Source organism: Macrotis lagotis, chromosome X (genome assembly GCF_037893015.1).
Source record: "Macrotis lagotis isolate mMagLag1 chromosome X, bilby.v1.9.chrom.fasta, whole genome shotgun sequence".
Classification (NCBI taxonomy): Eukaryota; Metazoa; Chordata; class Mammalia; order Peramelemorphia; family Peramelidae; genus Macrotis; species Macrotis lagotis.
In genome coordinates, this window is record NC_133666.1 from 175,177,595 (window position 1) to 175,199,751 (window position 22,157).

The following is a 22,157-nucleotide window of genomic DNA, read 5'->3' on the forward strand; positions in this document are numbered from 1 at the left end:
TACATTGCATCTTTTATTTTTATACGTTCTTATCAGAATGTATCATTAAGGTCGTTAAGAAATTTTCTTAGCTTTTTATATCTCTGAAGCTAATTTATAATTTATACCTTATTTTCCCTAGGAGGATCTGATCCATTATTAAATAATTTTGATTTTATATCTTTATCATATATAATTTTAATCTTTATTATGACATAATAGATTAAATGTAATATTTATCATATTTCATAGTTATATTTTATATTTATGTCTAATATGAGACATTAATAGATTAATTATATTATGTCTTTCTATTATATATTAAATTTGGCATGGTATATATAGTATATGATAATTATATTATTTAATTTTAATTTTAAAGATCAGTTGTCCTTTGAGAATAGATGATAAAATCTTTAGTTCCATTAGAAATGCCTTCTTTAAATAATGTTAAATCTTGGACTTAAGCACCAAATAAAACATTCAAAGTAGAACAAACTGGGGTAGCTAGGTGGTGCAGTAGATAGAGCACTGACCCTGGAGTCTGGAGTACCTAAGTTCAAATCTGGCCTCAGACACTTAAAATTATTTAGCCATGTGGCCTTGGGTAAGCCACTTAACCCCATTGCTTTGCAAAACAAAAACTTAAAAAAAAAAAGAACAAACCAAGAATTTATATGAAACTGAAAATTTCTATTACATACAATTCCTTGACATTTTCCATAATAACTTTTGTTTCATTTTCAATTTTCTACTTATTTGACATTCTGTTCTCTACCATACTGAAGTGTATTTTTTTCCTATCCACTTTATTTTTCTTGAGATTTCTCCATCTTTGTGGGGAAAGATGGGATTATTTTTACTTTTACAACAAGATCATTGTTGTGAAAGTGAATGAATGAATGAAAGAAATTTTTAAAAAATTGAAAGAAAGCTTGAGTATCATTTTCTTTTTTCTTTTCTTTTTTCTTATTGGAAGGAAAGGGGGCAACAAATCTTAATCTTTTTTTCAGGTTGAAAGGGTCTTTTTTAAATGTTTTTTTTATTCTCATTTCATACAAATGTTTTTTTTTTACATTAATAAAATATACTTGTTTACAAGTAAACAAAATACCCCTCCCCCCATGAATATAGATAGACTTGCTTGGGCAAAAAAGTAAAGGGGAGAGAAAAAAATTAAAATTAGAAAAAATAATAGTAATAATTGTAGGTATGGCCAGGTGGCGCAGTGGACGAAGCACCAGCCTTGGAGCCAAGAGCACCTGAGTCCATATCCAGCCTCGTAAACCCAATAATCACCTAACCATGTGACATGCAAGCCACCCGATCCCCACTGCCCTGCAAAAACCAAAAAAGAAGAAAGAAAAAAGACCCAAAATAAAATAAAATAGTAATAATGGTAGGAGTGGCTGGGTGGCAGACAGAGCATTGGCCCTTGAGCCAGGATCACCTGGGTCCGAATCCGGCCCCAAACAACCAAAGATCAACCTGCTATGTGACCCCAGGCAGGCCACCCAGCCCCACTTGCCCTGCACCTTCCCCCAAATAATAATAAAAAAATGTTTTTCAGTCTTTGTTCCAACACCATCAATTCTGTCATGAGTGGATCGCATTCTTTATGAAAAGTCCATCACACAAGTTACTTCCATGTTTTTCCAGTGTTGCCATTGCTGATCACAACTCTCTCCTTTCTTATTTCTCCACTACCGTGTACTATATTTTCTCTCTCCTTTCACTCTGACTCTGCTGTAGGGTCGCTGAGTGGCTTAGCAGACAGATCCCTGGTCCTAGGGCCAAGAAGCCCTGAGCCCCCATACCACCCCTTAGGCCCAGAATCCAGCTTGCCCTATAGTCCTGGGCAGGCCATCCAATCCCAGCCCCTTGCAAGAAGTAAAAAAGAAAATGTGTTATATCTGAACACTGTCCCCCCATGGTCCATCCTCTCCTCCTTTATTCACATCCCCACCCCTTCCCCCTGCTCCCCCCTCCTTCTTACTCCAGATGTCTGTACCCCATTGAATACATTTGTTGTTTCCTCTCCTAGCCATCTCTGATGAGAGCAAAGGTTCCCTCATTCCCCCTTGCCTCCCCCCTTCTATATCATTGCAATAACTCATTGTAATAAAAAAAAAATCTTATTATGTGAAATATCTTGGACTATTCCCCCTCTCCTTTTTCTTTCTCCCTTTCCATTTCCCTTTTTTTCCTATTGACTCCATTTTTACAGCATATTTTATCTTCAAATTCAGCTTTCTCCTGTGCTGCAACTATAAAAGCTCCCTCTACCTGCTCTATTAACTGAGATGGTTCATATGAATATTATCAGTATCATTTTTTTATACATGCAGTTCATCCTCATTAAGTCCTCATATTTCCCCCCTCTCTTCCAATCTCCATGCTTCACCTGAGTCCTGCATCTGAAGATCAAACCTTCTGTTCAGCTCTGGCCATTCCAAAAGGAACCTTTGAAATTCCCCTGGTTCATTGAAAGTTCATCTTTTTCCCTGGAAGAGGACATTCAGCCTTGCTGGGTAGTTCATTTTTGGCTGCATTCTAAGCTCTTTTGCCTTCCGGTATATTGTATTCCAAGCCCTACGAGCTTCTAATGTAGTTGCTGCTAAGTCCTGTGTGATCCTGACTGCAGCTCCACGATATTTGAACTGTGTCCTTCTGGCTGCTTGTAATATTTTCTCTTTGACTTGGGAGTTCTGGAACTTGGCTATAATATTCCTAGGGGTTGGTTTTTTGGGATCTCTTTCTCGGGAGGATCGGTGGATTCTCTCCATTTCTATTTTGCCCTCTGCTTCTAGGATATCAGGGCAATTTTCCTGTAGTAATTCTTTGAAAATGATGTCAAGGCTCTTTTCCTGATCATGACTTTCAGGTATTCCAATAATTTTCAAATTATCTTTCCTAAGTCTGTTTTCCATATCAGTTGTTTTTTCAATGAGATATTTCACATTTTCTTCTAATTTTTCATTTTTTTGGTTTTGAAGTATTGATTCCTGATTTCTGGTAAATTCATCAATCTCTCTGAATTCTATTCTTTGTCTGAAGGATTTATTCTCCTCAGAGAGTTTTCTTATCTCTTTTTCCATCTGGCTAATTTTGCTTTTTAAAGCATTCATCTCCTCAATAACTTTTTGAACTGTTTTATCCATTTGACTTAAGCTGTTTTTTAGCATGCTATTTTCTTCAGCATTTTTTTGGATTTCCTTGACTAAGCTGCTGACTTCATTTTCATGTTTTTCCTGCATCTCTCTCCTTTCTTTTCCCAGTTTTTCTTCCAACTCCCTCATTTGATTTTCAAAGTCTTTTTTGAGCTCTATCAAAGCCTGAGCCCAATTTCTGTTTTTCTTGGAGTCTGTAGATGCAGGAGCTTGTGCTTCCTCATCTTCAGACTGAGTATTTTGATCCTTCTTGGGCTCATTTGCAAAATATTTCTCAATGGTCTTCCTCTTGTTTCTTTGCTTGTTCATTTTCCCAGCCTAAGCCTGTTTTTTGGGGGTGCTTCCTGAGCTTTTGGGACACTTCCACAAGGGTCTCAGTGTGGGAGGTTCTGTCCTCCCTCCTGGTCTGTGAATGAACATAAGCACCCCCCTCTGCCACCGGGCTGAGGTGGGGGAGCCCTGTTGTTTTATGGGGGGGCCTAGACTGGGATCAGGATCTGAATGTGGTCAGAGCCCCAGAGTCCTGTTCCAGGGGCAGAGGACAGAGCTTGGCAGTCTCTCTCTTCACTCCCCTCTCTCAGCTCAATGGGCTCATGCCCTGGGGGCTCCTGCTTACTGGCTCCGCCTGCTTCTGTTTCCTGGATTTGGGCTAATGAAAGACCAAGCTGTGGGCTGTGTGCCCTGAGCTCTGGGTTCCACTTACTCACTCTGGCAGAGGTCCCCTGCTGTTCCCCCACTTTGTGCCGATGCTCCCCGGGGTGCAGCTCAGGAGACTCCCCCACTGCTGTGAGCCTCGGCTCCCAGCGCCCTGGGGCTGCCTCCGGGAGGCTGAAGTTCTTTGGCTCTGGTGGGCCACCCTTCTGGTGGGCCACCCCTCCGACCCAGGGAGCAGAGCCTTTCTGCTCTTTTCCAGGTTACCTTGAGTAGGAGAACTGCCTCACTGGGTCCTTTTGTGGGTTCTGTCTCTCGACAGTTTAGTTAGAGTCCTTAGTTTATGAGTTTTTATCAGAGAGCTCCTAAGACTGGATCCCTTCATGTCGCCATCTTGGCTCCGCCAAGAAATCTTAATCTTAATCCTCTCCCCAAAATTTAAAACCAGACAAACCAGCCAAAAATAAAAAGGAAAAGCAAACTTTTAATAAAAAGACAAAGTCAGCAAAACATTTTCACATAGTTATCATTCATCATTATTCTTCTGGAATTCTGGTTGGTCATCGATTAATCAGTTACTTAAAATATTGATGTTCTTTAAAATGTTATTGCATAACGTTCTTCTGCTGTTTCTGGTTACTTTGCTCTGTAGTTTTTTATATAGATCCCATGTTTCATTGAAACTATCCCTTTCATTATTTCTTATGGCCTAATTAATATTCCATTATATCAATATGCCATAGTTTGTTTAATTATTCTTCAATTGATGCACATCCACTTAGTTTTTTGTTTATGTATAGTTGCTATAAACATTTTTGTACATATGAGTCCCTCTCTTCTCACTTTTTTTTGGGGGGGGAAATAAGTATTGCTGATTCAAAGAGTATATACAAGTTAGTCACATTTTACTTTCCATGACTTTACACAATGACTGGAACAATTCATTTCTGTACCAGTGATAGTACATTAGTCTGTGTCTTTTTACTGCAGCTTTCTATCTACTGTTATTTTCTCTATTATCCTTTTTTGCCAACTTGTTAGGTATGACATAGGTCCGTAGAATTTTTTTAATTTTTATACATCTCCTAATAATTTGGAACATTTTAATGTGATTGTTTCTTACTTGGATTTCTTTCTTAAGGAACTGTCTGTTCATGTTATTTGACCATTTATCTATGATGACATGGCTCTTATCCATTTATATTTGAATAGCTTCCATATATATTGGATGTGATAACTTTATTACAGGAACTTGCTACAAATATTTTTTCTCCAGGTAATTGTTTTTATTATAACTTTAGCCTCACTGATTTTTATTTATGCAAAATCTTTTTTATTTTATTTAATCAAAAATGTGTCTGCATACATAGTTTCTAATTATTTCCTCACTTATTGTAAATTCATCTCATCATCTTTTTTATTTTGATTATTTTTATATTGATCAGAAAATGTCTGCTGATTTCTTCTCTACTCCTTATTTAGTCATGATCTCTTCACCTGTCCTTGGTTCTTAAGGGTATTTTTTTCCTCCTTCTTCTGATTTGTTTATAACTTGCCCTTTTATAACTTAGTTGAATTACCTATTTGGACTTCATTTTGGTTTATAGTGTGAAATGTTGATTCAGAACTAATTTCTGCCAGATTATTTTTCATTTGTTCCAGCAGTTTTTGTTTGGTAATATTGTATGCTTTTGCTTCCTTTCTCATTATTTCTCTTGAGAACTCCATACATTTTGTTCTTCTATATGAATATTGTTATTATTTTGTCTATTAAAAATTAGTTTGTAGTTCTTTTATATAGCTTCTACATAGATCTTGACAGATTTATCCCTAGATGAAAAGCATTTGTAGTCATTTTGAATGGAATTCAACTTTTTATGTTTTCTTTCTGGTTTTTGTTAGCATTTTGCAGAGGTGATGGATTTAGTATTTTTTTATTACAGCTACTTTTTTGAATAAAATTGTTTTTCATTGATTATTTGGGTTTTTGAAATTATATCAAGTGCAAATAAAGAGAATGTTTTGTTCCTCTTTGCTCATCTTTTTACTTTTAATTTGTTTTTTTTTTTCATCTTATTGCTTTATCTTAACTTTTCTGTATCTGTGTGCTGTAGTGGATAAAGCATAGCCCTGGAGTCAGGAGGACCTGAATTCAAATACATCCTCAGACATCTGACACTTACTAGCTGTGTGACCTTTGGCAAGTCCCTTAACCCTGATCGCCTCACATTCAGAGCCATTTCCAGTTGTCCTGATTCATATCTGGCTATTAGACCCAGTTGGCTCTGGAGGAGAAAGTGAGACTAGTGACTTAGCATAGCACCCCCCTCACTCACATCCAATTCAAGTGCTTGTCATGACATGACCCCTCTGTTGTCATGGTCTTCTTCAAGAACAAAGGACAAACATCAAATCTATATCAAATTAGAGAGATGTAGGGACATCACTGTTATTATTGAAAAACTTTGTAGATTTTTTGCATTATGAGCAATGCTAGCTCTTATTATTAAATATATACTTTTAAACATATTAAAGAAAGGCCCTGCCTTGCTTCCTAGAGTTTCTAATATAAATAAGTACTGTATTTTTTCTTGGAAAAATATTATACTTTTGTTATCTTTTGTTTATGTACTTGATTATGCTAGTTGTTTCCTTAATTGAGATTACCTTTGCATCACTGGGCTGAATAGTGAAAATTTCATTTGATATATTTGCATCAGTGAGAATATTCTACAGTTCTCTTTTTCTACTTTGTTTCTTGCTTGTTTGGGTTTAAGTAACATTTTTTTTTGCCTCATAAAAAGAAGTTAGCAGAATGGCTTTTCTTTATTTTTTTTTTTTTAGGTTTTTGCAAGGCAAATGGGGTTAATTGGCTTGCCCAAGGCCACACAGCTAGGTCATTATTAAGTGTCTGAGACCAGATTTGAACCCAGGTACTCCTGACTCCAAGGCCAGTGCTTTATCCACTACGCCACCTAGCCGCCCCTTTTCTTTATTTTTGAAGGATTTTTTTTATAATGGATATTAATTATTAATTATGGTAGAATGAATTCACTTGGAAATCCATCAGGCCAAGGTATCACTTGTGCTTCTTTTTATCTGATTATTTTTTTCTTTCTCCAGGATACTAAAAATTTATCTAGTTTGCTTCTCTTTTAAAAATGACTTTTGGGGGCAGCTAGGTGGCACAGTGGATAGAGCACCGGTCCTGGAGTCAAGAGGACCTGAGTTCAAATCCGGCCTCAGACACTTAATAATGACCTAGCTCTGTGGCCTTGGGCAAGCCACTTAACCCCATTTGCCTTGCAAAAATCTAAAAAAAAATGGCTTTTGGTTTTATTTGCCAGTTTTGTAGTTCTTTTATTTTCAAATTTCTCTATTTCTCTTCTGGTGTTCAAGATTTATTTTATACTCTTTTTTGACATAGCAATGTCAATTTTCTAGTCTTTTAAAATTTATCAATTCCTTAATCTTTTCCCCCATCTTAATATAAGTTATCAGATACGCATTCAGTCCTCAATTTTTTTATAGGTGTAATGTTTCCAGAAAGTGGGAAAGTCAGAATGCAAATGTTCATATTGAACCTAGGGGAAATACAGAATTAGATTACTGTAATCTTTTGCTAGAAATTGCTGAAAATACACTTTTCTGAATACAATTCTTTATAACAGAATGTTAATTCTGATATTTACTTTTCCTAATACAGTTACCATCAAATAACCAGTAAAATGCATGACACAAAATAAGTGCAAAACATTGTTTCTTACTATTAATTTCTAGAATTCTGTGACCTTTTGTGCTAACATTTCTACTAAAAAAAAGTATTTATTTCAGACAATATTCACTGTTAATAACATATCTGATCTACAATAAAAGAAACTTTACAACAAATAAATTTCTTAATACTAAAATAATTTTTTAACCTGAATCTTAACCTTACTTTGTCAGATAGCAATGTGGGGGCATTGAACTGTATACTATTCTGCCATACACCTTTCTACCTTTGCTACTCTCTGAAAACAAAAGAAAAAAGAAACTTTAACTGTTGCTAACAAAAGATGCCTAGACTTGTCTTGACAATACCACCAGCACTTTGCTCTTCATGGCTAAGTGGATGACCTTGGAAATTTTGAAGGATGTGTACCGACTTGAAATAATCTGTCAGTGAAATCTGTTTTAAAGACCATTTGACATCCTTAAAGGTCTTGGAGTATGGGAGCATAGCAAAGGTGAGATGATGTTTAATCTTGGAGGCTGCAGTTTATGGAATCAACAGTCTCTATATCTCTGGCCAGTTGGTTGATTAGGTCAAGCAACTGCAGACCTTCTGACACAAAGTTGATCTAATGCCTTTCTTTTCTCTCTAAGCAGTATCACTGACTTTTCTTGGGCTTAGAACCCAAAGGACTTGCACTATGTTTGGGGGACAATATTGCAACACAAAGATCAGGCTTTAAAGGCAAACAATGAAATATGAAATTATTGCATTGGTAGTTCTTTACAATGGTAGTGTGAACAAAACCATCTAGTAGAAATCCAATCAGTCCACCTACTTTTGTGCCACATGCTTCTCATCTTTTTCTCTACTGCATATAGTCTTGAAAGTAAATGGTTACCAAGGCAAAAGTGAACATGCGGTTACTGCTAAAATCATTCCATTGCTTGGTTTTCTAAAAGTTTAATTTGTGAATATTAAGGATTGACAGTATTAATTTTTTTGATTCTACATAATTTCTCTTCTTTTTTAATTGATATTTTATTTTTTTTAAAGTATTCATCAGATTCTAAAGGGTTTTTTTTTTTTGTTTGTTTTGCTTTTATTTTTTTCTTCCTCTGAATGGGGATAGCATTGTCCATAGCTGGTCTAATATGTTTTCCCTAGCTTTCTGAACTGCTGAGAGGAGCTGCTTCCATCAAGGTTGATCTTCTCACAGTATTGTTGTTAATGTGTACATTGTTCTCTTGGTTCTGCTACTTTTACTCTGCATTAGATCCTGTAATTCATTCCATGCTTCTCTAGAATCCAACCATTTGTGGTTTCTTATAGAACATTAATATCCCATAGTATTTCACTGTTTCAATTTAACTTTTTTCTTTTCTTTATCCAATATAATAGAACAGCATTAAGTTCTCTTAACTGTTAAACTCCCATTGTCTTTTTTGCAATTCATCTAGCATCTCTTTTAAAATTTTTGTTACTATGCCATTTGATGCATTTACACTTATTATTTTTATTTTTTATTTATGGCTTTCAGTATAATTTAGATTCTATTTTCTCTTTTGACAGATTGTTGTTGAGATATCTGAAATTTTGCCTTCTTTAGAATTGCCTAGAAGTATAATAAATTTGTTTTATCACTTCATTTTCACTATATGCATTTGTGTTTTAAATGTAATTCTTTAGGGTGGCTAGGTGGATAGAGTGGATAGAGCAATGGCCCTGAAGTCAAGAGTACCTGACTTCAAATCCAGCCTCAGAAACTTAATAATTACCTGTATTACCTAAATATGTGGCCTTGGGCAAGCCACTTAACCCCATTTGCCTTGCAAAAACCTAAAAGAAAAAAAAAGTGATTCTTTTATGTAGCAGGTTTTTCAAAAATCCATTTTTTTAATATTTTGATTTTGGGGAGGGGAATTTAATCTATCTATATTTAAGGGTTATAAATGTTAAGTTTTTGTTTTACTACATTACAAAGGCAGATGTGCACATATATATTTTTCTCTTCTCTTAAGTCAGCCTTGAGTCTCTCTGGTTTATTATGTTTACATTATGCTGACTTGATCTGCTCCAATTCACCCCGTCTTACAGCTGATCTGCCCAATTTCAGATTATTTGAATATACTTTTATTATTATTCTTTCCTTTTTCTTCCTTATATTTAACTCTTCTCTTTTCTAGTGTACATAAGCTTGTAATGTACCTAATCCCCAGTCTTCAACGTCTTTCCACTTTATCTGTTGTTATTCTATTCCAGTGACATTATTTTGTAATATTTATTTCCAATAAATATTTTCATTCCTCCTCTTTTCTATATAAATTCAGTTTTAAATGCTTAAAAATTTATTACCAGGAATCCTGTTCTCAGCAGGGACAGAAAGGTACAGTGTTCTATAAATGAAAACTTGAGGCTTGTTTCCATTATTTGCTTTTTTCCTCATAACTTGCCCTTGTGATATGTCAATCTCATTTTGAATCTGTAACTTTCCATAGAATTTTTACTGATAACAATAGATGGAGTAAAAATGATCCCAGCTTAACTGGGATCTCAGATCATAAGTTCCCTTCTTGTAGCAACATACTAACTTTTCAGATTTTGATCTTCATGATGTTTTCAGTCACTTCCTTTTCACCTATTAAATTAGTTTTCAGTTTTGAGTTGGTTTTTTTTTTCTTTTTTTTCCCTGCAAGAATTACCTGATGATATCTTCTTTATTCTTTTTCTGTCACTGGTTCTTGTTTTGTTTCTTGTGTGCGTGTGTGTGTGTGTGTGTGTGTGTGTGTGTGTGTGTGTTGGTTCATTGTTTTTTTGAGAATGGCAAGGGAAGGGATGCTTTCTAGGATATCTCATATTTCAGTGTCTCCCAGTATTCCCATATAATTTCTTAGGTAAGCTAACTATTAAGGTATTTAGAGACCAGTGGGTATAATAGTAAAGAATAATTCATGATTCTTATGTTTATATTAATGTTGACTATCTTTTTCAAAATCCCTGCCATTATGAACATTCTTCCTACCACTTAATTTACTTTTCCTTTTTCTTGAGCCTTCTTATAGGCACATTTAGTATTGTCTGATGCTAGGTACTAATAATATACCCTAAAATTGCCACCTTTCCAAAGACTATTTTATTCTTCTTGGCCATTTGATTTCTTATATGATTATATTATTTATTCTCAGCTTCATTTTCAATTTGGAAAATCTGGCTAAAAATGGCACATTATTGAACTTTGCTAGTGGAATTTTGCTTTGGAAATTCAATTACTTGTTTTGAGTGCAAGATTTCCTTCTTTTATTTGAAATTTTTCAGTCTATGATAGGAGAATAGAAGTGTCTGATGAAGCCACTAACAATAGATGGAGTAAAAAAGTCCAGAGTTATTTAGTATTGCTAGATTTGTGGCTTGCCTCAAAGAATTTAACAATTGAACTGTAAAGGAATAAGATTGTGCCAGAGCAACTTATTGACTATTTTTTCAAATGGTGTGATTATATTAATTCTTTCATCTTCTCTTACCAAGTTCTTATGAGCAATAAAATAAAACTATTTTACTGTTTATTTTCACAACTATGCTAAAGAACTTTAAAAGAGATCTGAAATCTGGCAAATTCAGAGTATCAAAAAGAATCTTTTGTACTTTGGTTTGTTTTGTCAGTTATGTCCATCCACATAGTACTTAGTGTACATTTTTCAATATATTCATTATATAGTAAACATTTCAGTAAATTCCTTGCCTATTAACATGATCCTCTTCCACGGATGAAGAACAATGTATTTCTTCGGTTTCTAAGGAATTATATTGAAGTTAGGCGCCTCTAGGTGGTACAATGGATAGAACATGTGTCCCGGAGTCAGAAAGACTCATCTTCCTGTTCAAATTTGGCCTCAAACACTACCTTGTGCCCCTAAGAAAGTCATTTAATTCTCTTTGCCTCAATTTTTTCATCTGTAAAATGAGCAGAAGGAAATCTCAAATCACTATAGTATCTTTACCAAGAAAATTCTAAAAGGAAGCAACAATATTGCAGTTAAAAAGCTACTCAGAGTTGTTTCCAGGAGTCAAATTGGGCAGGACTTTTAGTTCCCAATACCATAATGATCATTTATTTCCTGTTGTAGTCTTTACTTTATCAGTTCAAATTTATCATTTTATGATGTACAAACTAATTTAAATAGTATCTGTTATAGCATTTCTGAAGAACTATTTAATAGAATGATAATAGTGCATAGAAATTTGTTGTTTTCATGTAAAAATATTGAGAATAAATATTGACTTAATCTTGCATGTAATAGGTGGAAAACTGATAATAACTGTAAGGCTAATTTTTGTTTGGTCTTCAGTAAAACTAATCAGATGATTATTTCCCCACAATGGCAACATATTCCAGGAAAATTAAAACAAAATTTTCTCCCTAAGGAGATTCTGTCTACTCCACCTAAAACTGTGTATATACTGATAATGCCAGGAAATTCTGACATGTTGTTGGATTAAGCACTTCTGAAATATCATGTATTTTTTTTGTTTTAGCAACTGCACTGTGTGGTGATTGGGAGTGAAAATGCCAAGCGATATTTTGAAGCAGTTCAAGGATCAAAAGAACATCAAGGAGAACTTTTCGGGATCCATAATCTCTTCAAACTAAGATGTCAAGGATCCTGCCTTACAAGGGATATCCTAGAGGTGTGAAATGTTCTTTTGGCCTTTTCAGTGAAGTTTTAAACAATAATTTGGTTCCCCCCCCCCACCTATTTATACATTATGAAATAGAGGTGAGTATGTCTTTCTAGATCTTGAGGAAATTACATTTTTATTTTGCAAAATATATTACAATACTCTTAGAATTTACATTTTTAGAGAGTTATAATCATACTTTTGAAAAATCAAGCCTTGTGTTCTTAAGCAGCTTTTCTCATACACATTCATAAAGCTCCCCTATCCACATACAGGCTTGAACATGTGACTCTGCTCCCCCCCCCCGCCCCCCGCAAAGCCATTTCCACATTGACAAAGAGAGGTATATTATTTTGGAAACAGCTGTTGAAATTTCAGGAAAAAATGTCCTCCACAAATAAACAAAAATATAAAATGTGTTTTGATTAAAAGTTACCAAATACTCCCTGAGATGCTGTCTCATGTGTCATGGAGATTTTTGTTTGCTGTTCCCAATAAAAATTCCACACCAGTTTTCAGATTCTTCCAGTTATGTTCATCTTCAGCATACAGATGTTTCTTGTTCTTTAAATGGAACATTTTTGTATCTTTCCAAAAAAAGTCTTAAAATTTTTCATTACACAAGAAATTTGAGTTCTTTGACTTAACTATTCTATAATAAATATTGAGAAAGACAAAATACTTCATAAACTCATAGAATGTTTATACTTAGTTGGTTACAGCCTTAGATAATATCAAGTCTAATCCCCTTTCTTTACAAATGAAGCAGCCAAGACCCAGAAAGGTATACTTGCCCAAAGTCACATAACTAGTAGGCGTCAAATCCTTCATGTCATCATCATCATAATTGCTCAAAATATTTATTTTTGTCTATTTATTATTAGATACTGTGCCAAGTACTAAGAATTTAAAAATTTTTGCAATCATGATCTGTAGTTAATTGGAGAGTGAGAATTTTTACCTTAAAATGGTAAATCACATTGTGGATCATCATGTTCCAAATAGGATAGAAAGTATGTAGGACCAGTGTGATCACAGAGGACTGGAGCAATACTTTTTAATCATCTTGCTATTCTTAATCTTCTTTAATATATTATATTTTTATTGTCTCTAAGCAACCTTTGCTTCTTTGAGGATCACTCAATAAAAATTTTTTACTCAATCCAAATTTTGGTGCCTGTAGTATATTAGTATAGTAACTCCCAAGTCATTCTTGCTCTTTTCACAGGGAATTCAGCACCTGGCTCACCATCTTCCTCTCCTACCTTTCTCTTAGGGAATTCATTATTTACTTTGATGCTCTCTCAGTCTCTCTTACTTCCCAACTCCTCTGCTTCTTTTCCTTTAGTTTACATAAGACATAATTAGTGATGTTTTCACTTTAATCCTTAATCATTACTTACAAGTTTTCTACTTCCTTAACTAGAAAATGATATTCCCTATCAGATGATAATCTTTTATCATTCTACCACTCCCTATGCCTCATTCTTCCTACACTTATTCATCGTCCTTTTTGAGACTACCAATCCTTTCACCCTTCACTCTATTCTTAAATCCAAAACCCTGTTGTCCTGCTTCCTACAGAAACTATTACAAACCTTCCCCCCCCTCTAAATTTGAGGTCTCTCATACCTCCTTCATCCTCACTTCTTTTGATTGAAGTCCTTGACTTATACTTTATTAAGAAATAGAAATCATTCAAGATAAACTTCCCCTTCTCTCTTTTTTTTAATTTCAAAACCCTGGGGCATCATTTCCCTTTCTCCCCACCTTTCCCCCTGACATAGAGGTAACCTTTCTTCAATCCTTCTAAATATATATACCCTTGGTCTTATCCCCTTCAGCATTCTCCAGCAGATTGCATCATCACTAGTCTTCCCCCTCCCCTGCCCAAGTCTCAAATTTTCAGCTTCTCTTTGTCTATTGATTCCCCCCCCCAAAAAAAGCAAAATAAAGCAAAACTTTATCAGACTTTCCCAACTTCTTTAAGCAATTAACCTACTTCTCTTTTCTTTTTCCTCTTCCAAATTCCTTGAACAAGCTTTATATACCTACTATCTCCACTTCCTCTCTTCTAAAAAGGGAAAAGATAATGATTTAATAAACTTGGAACTTGAACGGAAACTAATTATTATTTCTGAAAAATTGTCATAGTCCAGAATTTCATGGTTGTAGCCCCTGTCTTTCTTCCTAAACCTTTTCAGGTCTCATCCTCAACCATTTGCAGTCTATTTCCCACCCTTATAACTTAACTGGAACCACTCTCCAAAATTACTAGTGATCTGTTAATCATCAAATGTGATGTTGTTGTCTCAGTCCTCATCCTTCTCTACCTATGTGCTACTTTTGACATTGTTGATGACCTCCTCAACTTGATAATCCCTTCCCTGAGTTTTTGTGACACTCATCTCTCTTGATTTTTCTTCTGATTATATTATTTCTCCTGTGCTCGTTCATCATCTATCCTATGCCCCTTAATCATGGGTATTCCTGAATACTCTATCCTTCACACTCTACATTTTCTTTATTGGTAACTTCATCTGTTCTCTTGGTTTTAACTAACATTTCTTTTCAGATGACTCATGACTATAGATGTGAAGATATGTCTGTCTGTCTCTCTAAATCTGTCAAATTGTTATCAGCTCTAATGGATTCCTGTTGCTTCTAGTATCAAATATAGTCTCCTCTGTTGGATTTTTAAAGCCATTTACAACTGACCCCAACTGTCTTTCTAGATTCACTTCTTCCCAGAGTCTATAATTAGCCTAAGAGTAGTGAATCAGTGGAATAGACTGATGTTTGTCTTACTTTCTTAAAAATGGCATCAGGGAGCAATGACATGACAAACACATGAACTGAATTTGAGTGAAGGGGTGCTGTACTAAATCATCAGCCTCACTTTCTTCTCCAGAGCCATCTAGGTCCATTGGCCAGATAAGAATCAGAATGACTAGAAATGGCCCTGGAAGCTAAGTGGCACAATGGATAGAACACTGCCCTTGGAATTAGGAGTACAGGGATTTGAAGCTAACCTTAGACACTTGACACACAGACCTTGGGCATGTCACTTAAACCTGATGGACCATCTCTAGTCATCTGGACTCATATCTGACCAATAGATCAGATGACTGAAGGAGGAAGTGAAGATGGTGACTTTAGCACAGCACTCCCTCAGTCAAATCCAATTCATGTGCTTGTCATGGCATCACCTTCCTTGACTAACATTATTATCATCATCAATCAGCCAAAGTGACCTCCTATCCATTCAATACACACAACATTCCATCTTCCATCTCTATGTTTTTCCAGTGGGTCATTCTTCACCTCATTTCTTACCTAGACTTAATCATTGAATGGGCTTTGCCTGAAGTCAAATTGAGACCTGGGAAAGACCTTATTTTTAAAAGATCAAGGTCTTTTGCTGCAACCAAAGCCCTAATTTGAAGTTTTTTTCATTTGTCCATGTTATATTTATTTTGTATGTTTACATGTGTACTTATTATCTCTGCCATTACAGTGTAAGTTCTGGAAACTAGGTATTGTTTTCACTATTTGTTCCATCTCTCCATCACCAAGCATGATGACTCACACACATAGATGGCACTTTAATAAATGCTAGTGATTTAAGATAATAATTTTTTGAGTTGATTTAAGTTTTATGCTATAACAATGAGGTAATTTTGATGCAGTGGTGCCAATTAAAGTAATTTATTTTCATTCATTTTTTGCTTAATTCTATTTTGTTCTAGTTCTTCAAGCTACCCATATTTTATCAGTATGGCTACTCTCTCCATCAGTAGAGATTGCAACTCATCTGTAACTTACTTCTTATCCTATTTGACTAATACTCATGTTCTCCTATAAATTTTCCATAGCTATCCAGTTTACTAGAGACTTTTCCTCTAGACCTTTTGACATTATCAGTTATAGCAATGCCACATCAAACTTTTATCCCTTGCTCTTATTATATGACTAGTTCACCTTCTTTTCTGATCATGCTTATGAGACACAGAAACAAGGAAGCCATCAAATAAATTAATATCAATGACAGCTTTAACAACTCAACTACAAAAGTCCTACTCCTATGCCACATAATGGCATAGTCTTAAAGACTTTGCTAATACATCACAGCCCCTACAAAATTATTATTCTTGGTCATGTCTAGGCCAAACACTTGATTTTGAATCCTGTATCTGCTGCTTACTAGCTGTATGACCTCAGGCAAATGACTTAAAAACACTTTGACTTTCACTTTCATCTGTAAATTAAGGGGTTTTGATTAGGATCAAAGGATTATAAAGTTATCAGTTCATAGCTGGAAGTCATCTTGGGGGTCATTTGGTCTGACCCCCTTCTTTTACAGAGAAGGAAACTAAGACCTAGAAAGGTAAAGCCACCAAAATTCATAGATATCAAGTGGCAGAAGTGGGATTTGAACCCAGATTCTCTCATTTCAAAACCAGAGTTCATTCCCTTGCACCATTCAGATTAATTGGTTTCTAAAACAGGGATTCTAAACCTGGCATCTATGAATTTGGAAAAAAAAATTTAATAAATATTGTTTGGCATTATAATTTTCATTTTCAATTCTATATATTTTATTTTATTCATTTAAAAACATTATTCAAGAGGCGTCAGTAGGCTTCACCAATCTCCCAAAGTAGTCCATGAGACAAAAATAAATTTCTCCTCTACAGTTCCCTTGATTCTATATATCCTAAATCCTAAAATAAATCAAGAAATGAGGAAAGCATTTACTAAGTACAAAGCATTGTGGATAGAAATTAAGACAGTGCCTACACTAGGAACTCACATTCTAATGGGGGATGCAAAACATATGGAAGGTTTCACCTGTAAGTCAGATGCAAAGTTACTGTGGTCCTTTGGTGCAAGAGCAAAGCAAATGGTAATACTTCTTTTTTGATGTCATTGCCACTAATAAAATCATATTAGTTTCTGATATTATTTGACAGTGACAGGGACTTTGGAGATAAAATTTTTCTTTTCTGGGTCTTCAATAGATGTGACTCCAGCACTTGTAATACTTAACCAAGTTGAAAGGATGATGACTGTGGGCACTAGGCTGGAAGCCTTGGGTTCAGTATCCTAGGTTTTCTCTCTCAGAGTCTAAAAAAAGATGGTGATGTTAATGGTTCAAATTGCCCAGTACATGCTTATCTCCTGCCTCTTCCACAAGGTGCCCAACTGCTTCACCTAACATGGCCCACCTGCTCTATGGACCTTTTAGTGATAATTAGGATGGTAGATTAGCCAAATTCCAAAATTAAGACTGCTTATAATTAATTATTTAAGATCCTATTTTGTGTAACTGTTCTTTAAAGGTGGCTGTATGTTCATCTGTTTCACTTGGATAATTTTGTAAGACTTTTAGTGTTAGATGAAAAATATGCCTCTTTCACTAAGCCTAGAAAAGAAAAGTTTTAAAATAACAACATTAAAAATGTTCTACAAACACTATATATTTACAGTGCAATTTGTAATTTGTTGAAGAACTTTGAGAGAAAAGGCAGACTCACTGAGTTTGTCTTAAGTCTGAGAATTAGCAACCAGTTCTCTTGTTGATCTGGGTTGTTTTTATTGCATAGTTTGCATAGTTTTCTCTAAGTGATTTGCATTCTCTTTTGTTGCTGTTTTAGAGGGAAGGCCAAGTGGAAGCAGGGGTCATGACAGCCACTACATGGTTGAAAGAAGGACCTCCAGCACACAAATTAGAAATGGTGAGTATTCTTTGGGTTTTGTACCCCAGAATACATAAAAGTATATGACTGGAGATTTTTCTTTTCTCCTTTCTTTTATGTTTTTGTGTGCCAAGAAAAATCTTTCATATTGGTGGGAAAACAAATATACTGTTTGGGGTTCATTCCAGAAAAAGTCAGAGAAATATTGTCACAAAATCTTTAGTAAAGCTTTATCATTAACACCAATTTTCCATTCTTGAATTTTCAGCAAATATTGGAATCACCTTGAGCTAAATGCATTTATAACAGGACTTTGAATCAAATTATTAACTTCAAATTTAAAGAACTGTGCTTCTATGAATCACTACTAAATCTGGAGTTCCCTTTTTATTGACATACAAATTAATTCAAAATTAAGCAAAAATAAATCTAGTGAACCAGTTCAAACTGGAAATCAGCATGTATTTTCTAAAAATGAAGTTAAATTAATACTGTCTTTGAACCAAACCATTTATTTTGCTTTGAGTATTAAATATAAAAGTAATTATTCTGTTCTATTGACAGTTTTTGATAGAAAATTATTATCCCTATTCATGTAACAATGTTAATTTATCCTTAAAATTTAAATGTAATTAAAATGCATAATGCTTCCAAATGACATCCAAAATAGAAATTCCTATTTGTAATTCATAGCAAATTGGTGTTTATAACTGGATTTGATATTTGGGATGGGTACTGTAAATTGCCATCATCCTGTGAAACATAGGTGTTTATAGAAACAAAATTAGGTAATAACAATGAAAACAAGGTATAATGGAAAGAACACTAGAGTCACAGGACCTAAGTTTGAATCCCCATTTCTGACACTTAGAACTTGTGTTACTTTTAGCAAGTCACTTAATCTCCTTTAACTCTAAAATGAGGAAAATAGACCACATGACCTCTTAGATCCTTTCTGATTTTTTCCTCGAATCAGTATAAAAATTAAACTCTTGAGAGTCTTCTGGTACAGAAAATATCTTCAATTCTATTTGATCAGTCAGTAAGATGTGCTATACTACTCACTGAAAACTTTATCAATGATATGATAAAATTTTGAATTTAAATTTGTTGCAGAACTTATTTCATAAGATTTTTATATTGCATTTATTAATGTTTGTCAAGAGGAGCCTGTGGATTTTATTCTTACATTTAACCTATTTCTCATAATTATTTGTGTTTTGATTATTTTATTTTGTGAAATGTTGTTACTTTTGTGTATCTGATACATAAAACCTTGCTTGGAAATTTCTTCCAAACTGTATTAACCCTTGAGTGCAATTCTTTGTAATTCTTCTAAGAAGTTATTTATTTCTAGTTCTTTATATTAAGAGCTTTGATATGATGTATGATATCACTTCAATATGATATGGTGATATCCTGAAGAATTTACCCCTCTGCTTTGGATTTTTCCTCTACAAATAATATTGTATACCTTTATTAAAGTGCTATTTGGTCTAGAAATTTTAGACTGGAATAATGTATTTTTAACATTTTATTTTCTAAAATTTTGATTTAAGGTAATGAAAATTTTTCACCAACATCCATATATATCCTGCCTACCTGCATTTAATTTAGATTTTAGTAGGCTTTCCTATCTGTTAGATTATATGAAAACATAAGTCTTGCTAACAAATGGATTATACTGTCATAGTTCTAGAGATAGAAAGGATTTTGGAGATTCTAATTTAACCCCCACATTTGCAAGATGAGCAAACTGAGACCTAGAGAGATTAAGTAACTTGTCATTAATCACACAGGTAATAAATAGCAGATTGGGATTCAAACTCAGGTCCTTTGATTCCACATCCAACATTCTTTCCATTGTACTGTTCTGCCTCCTCTTCTGCCATACCCAATATCAAGAGAAACTATAAGACTTCTGAGCACATTGGATAAATTTGTGAACCTATGGACAAGAGTTGCCAAAGATGGGTTGTCATGGATGGGTAAATTGATATGAATCATTGAAAGGAATGCCATCCTCAGATTCCAGATACTTTTAAGTATATCCATGTAACCAAAATTGAGAATAACTTATTTGTAAATAAACTATAAATCCAATCATTATTTAAACTGTTGCTTCCTTTAGTAAAATAATATATGTAAAGAACTTTGTTAACCTTAAAGCACCATTTGAATCAGAGCACACATTGTATAAGTTTTCTTACTAATTCTCAAGAGGAAATTACTATTGATAATGATGAAGAATTGGACTGTTTTGTCCTGGAATGTCCCCATTCTTTTTCTTCTTTTTTTTTTTTTTTTTTTTTTTTTTTTTTTACAATTTAGACCACAGATCCTGAATGCCAGGAACATAAAAGGCAAGGTCAAGCTGAGGAAATAATGGAAAAAGAAATAATTGATCTCTATTGTGACTTCACTGATGATGAATCCATGGGAAGTTCAAGGACAAAAACTGCTAAAAACAAAATCTCTAATAAAAATAACATTACAATTTCTCCAAGACAACTTACTTTACTTCAGTGTGGTTTCTCTAAGTTTTTTGAGGAAAAAGGTGGTTTATTTGAAGATAGTGATGAAAATGTTGATTCTAATGATGAAAGTTCTGATGATCAACCCTTGTACCATCTAATAGAAGCAAAAGATAATAGGGTCAATGACTGTCAGAAGAGTGAGAGCCCTGATGATACTTTGTTGCTTCAGAAAATAACAAGCAACCAAAAGCAAAAAGAAAAATTTAAATGTCAGAGGAAGAAAGAGACTCTAAAATGCAGTGTTTCTTCTGATTCTGAGAGTGAAAGGAACTTAAAAAATGAAGATGAACAGTCCTGTGCTTCACCTAAGACCACAGAGGCAGAAGATAGTTCAGATGCTAGTGATATCATCTTTCCAACACAATTTACAGCTGAAAGATTACTTTCCCCTAAGAATGAACAAGCCTTTGTTGTATCTAAAAATTCCAAAACAGAAAACCCATTTAAAATGTCCTCTAGTGTTGATCATTGGTCTGGTTCCAAAAAATCTGACTTCAGTATAAATGATTCAGCTTATAAAAAAATAAATCATCCACAGAATATTGTTCAAAAATCTATAAAAGAAAGGAAAAATATAAGTGATATTAGTGATGAATCAGATGATATTGAGATATCCTCAGAATCAAGGATAAGAAAGAGAACAATTAGTTCTGTCAAGTTTAAACAAAAAAAGGGAAGTAAAGTAAGGTTTCATGACAAGCTGGAAAAAAGCCGACTATATTCAGCAGATTTAGAAGATAGCTCTCAGAATATAAATGATTTTTCATCTTCAGGAGATGATGCACCAGCCAGTAAAATCATTTTCCCCAAGAAAAGACATAGACAAAAAGGGAAGAAATGCAAGCTTTCTTTTTCAACAGAATCTCCTGGATATAATAAGAAGAATAAAAATTTTCTACAAAGAAAACCCAATATACTTTCAAATGAAGATAGTGGAATCATTCAAGAACAGAAAGGCGACTCTATGGATAACTTTTTAGGTGATTATAAATTTACTCTGAAGATTTTTATATAAGTATTTGTATCATTGGAAATTGTCACCTAGCATCCTTATCTAATCTCTGTGACTTTAATTTTCAATTGTGCAGCTGACTGAATCTCAGACTTGGAAGTTGCTGCCTATTTCAATCCTTTTTTGAACAAGAATGCCTTCCACAGCATATTCAGCAAGTGGTTATTTAGCTTTTGCTTGAAGGTGTCTAGTTAGGGGGACCTTTTCTAGCTGCTAGGGAAACCCATTTCACCTTTTGGACAATTCTCATTATTAGGAAATTTTTCCTTTTTTCAAGTCTAAATTGTTTCTTTGCAACTTTTACCTATTCTAATTTCTTGAACCAAGACTTTTACAAGTAACTTTATATCATTTTTATATGATAGTTCTTCAGAGATTTGAAAAGTTTCATGGCTCCCTAGTCTTCTCTTCTCCAGTCTTAACATCAGTAGTGCCTTTGAATAATCTTTGTATGGTATAAATATCATAGGATCATAGAGCTAGAGCTTAAAGAAAACACAGTTTGACTAGTCCAACCCCCTCATATTGCATTGAGGATCAGGGAGATATCATTTGCCCAAAATATCAATGCTAAGAATACAGAGACAGCAATTGAACCTAAGTCTTCTGACTTTAATGCCAGAATTCTTTCCATTGTACCATGTAGTCTACCATTTGTGATTCTTCACCATCCTGGTTACAGCCTCTGAATGCTCTACAATTTATTGCTTTTTAAAA

The 22,157-nt window shown here is 34.3% G+C and overlaps 1 protein-coding gene across 3 annotated transcripts in view; it reads left to right on the forward strand.

Annotated features, from left to right (window-relative positions):
- The window catches only part of ERCC6L2 (ERCC excision repair 6 like 2), a 151,852-nt gene that overhangs the window by 83,655 nt on the left and 46,040 nt on the right, over positions 1-22,157 (forward strand). For all 3 annotated transcript variants that reach the window (XM_074202816.1, XM_074202818.1, XM_074202819.1), the window contains 3 exons: positions 12,049-12,201; positions 17,850-17,930; positions 20,223-21,408. In XM_074202816.1, coding sequence (XP_074058917.1) covers positions 12,049-12,201; positions 17,850-17,930; positions 20,223-21,408 — 1,420 coding nt within the window. The remainder of the gene's footprint in view (positions 1-12,048; positions 12,202-17,849; positions 17,931-20,222; positions 21,409-22,157) is intronic.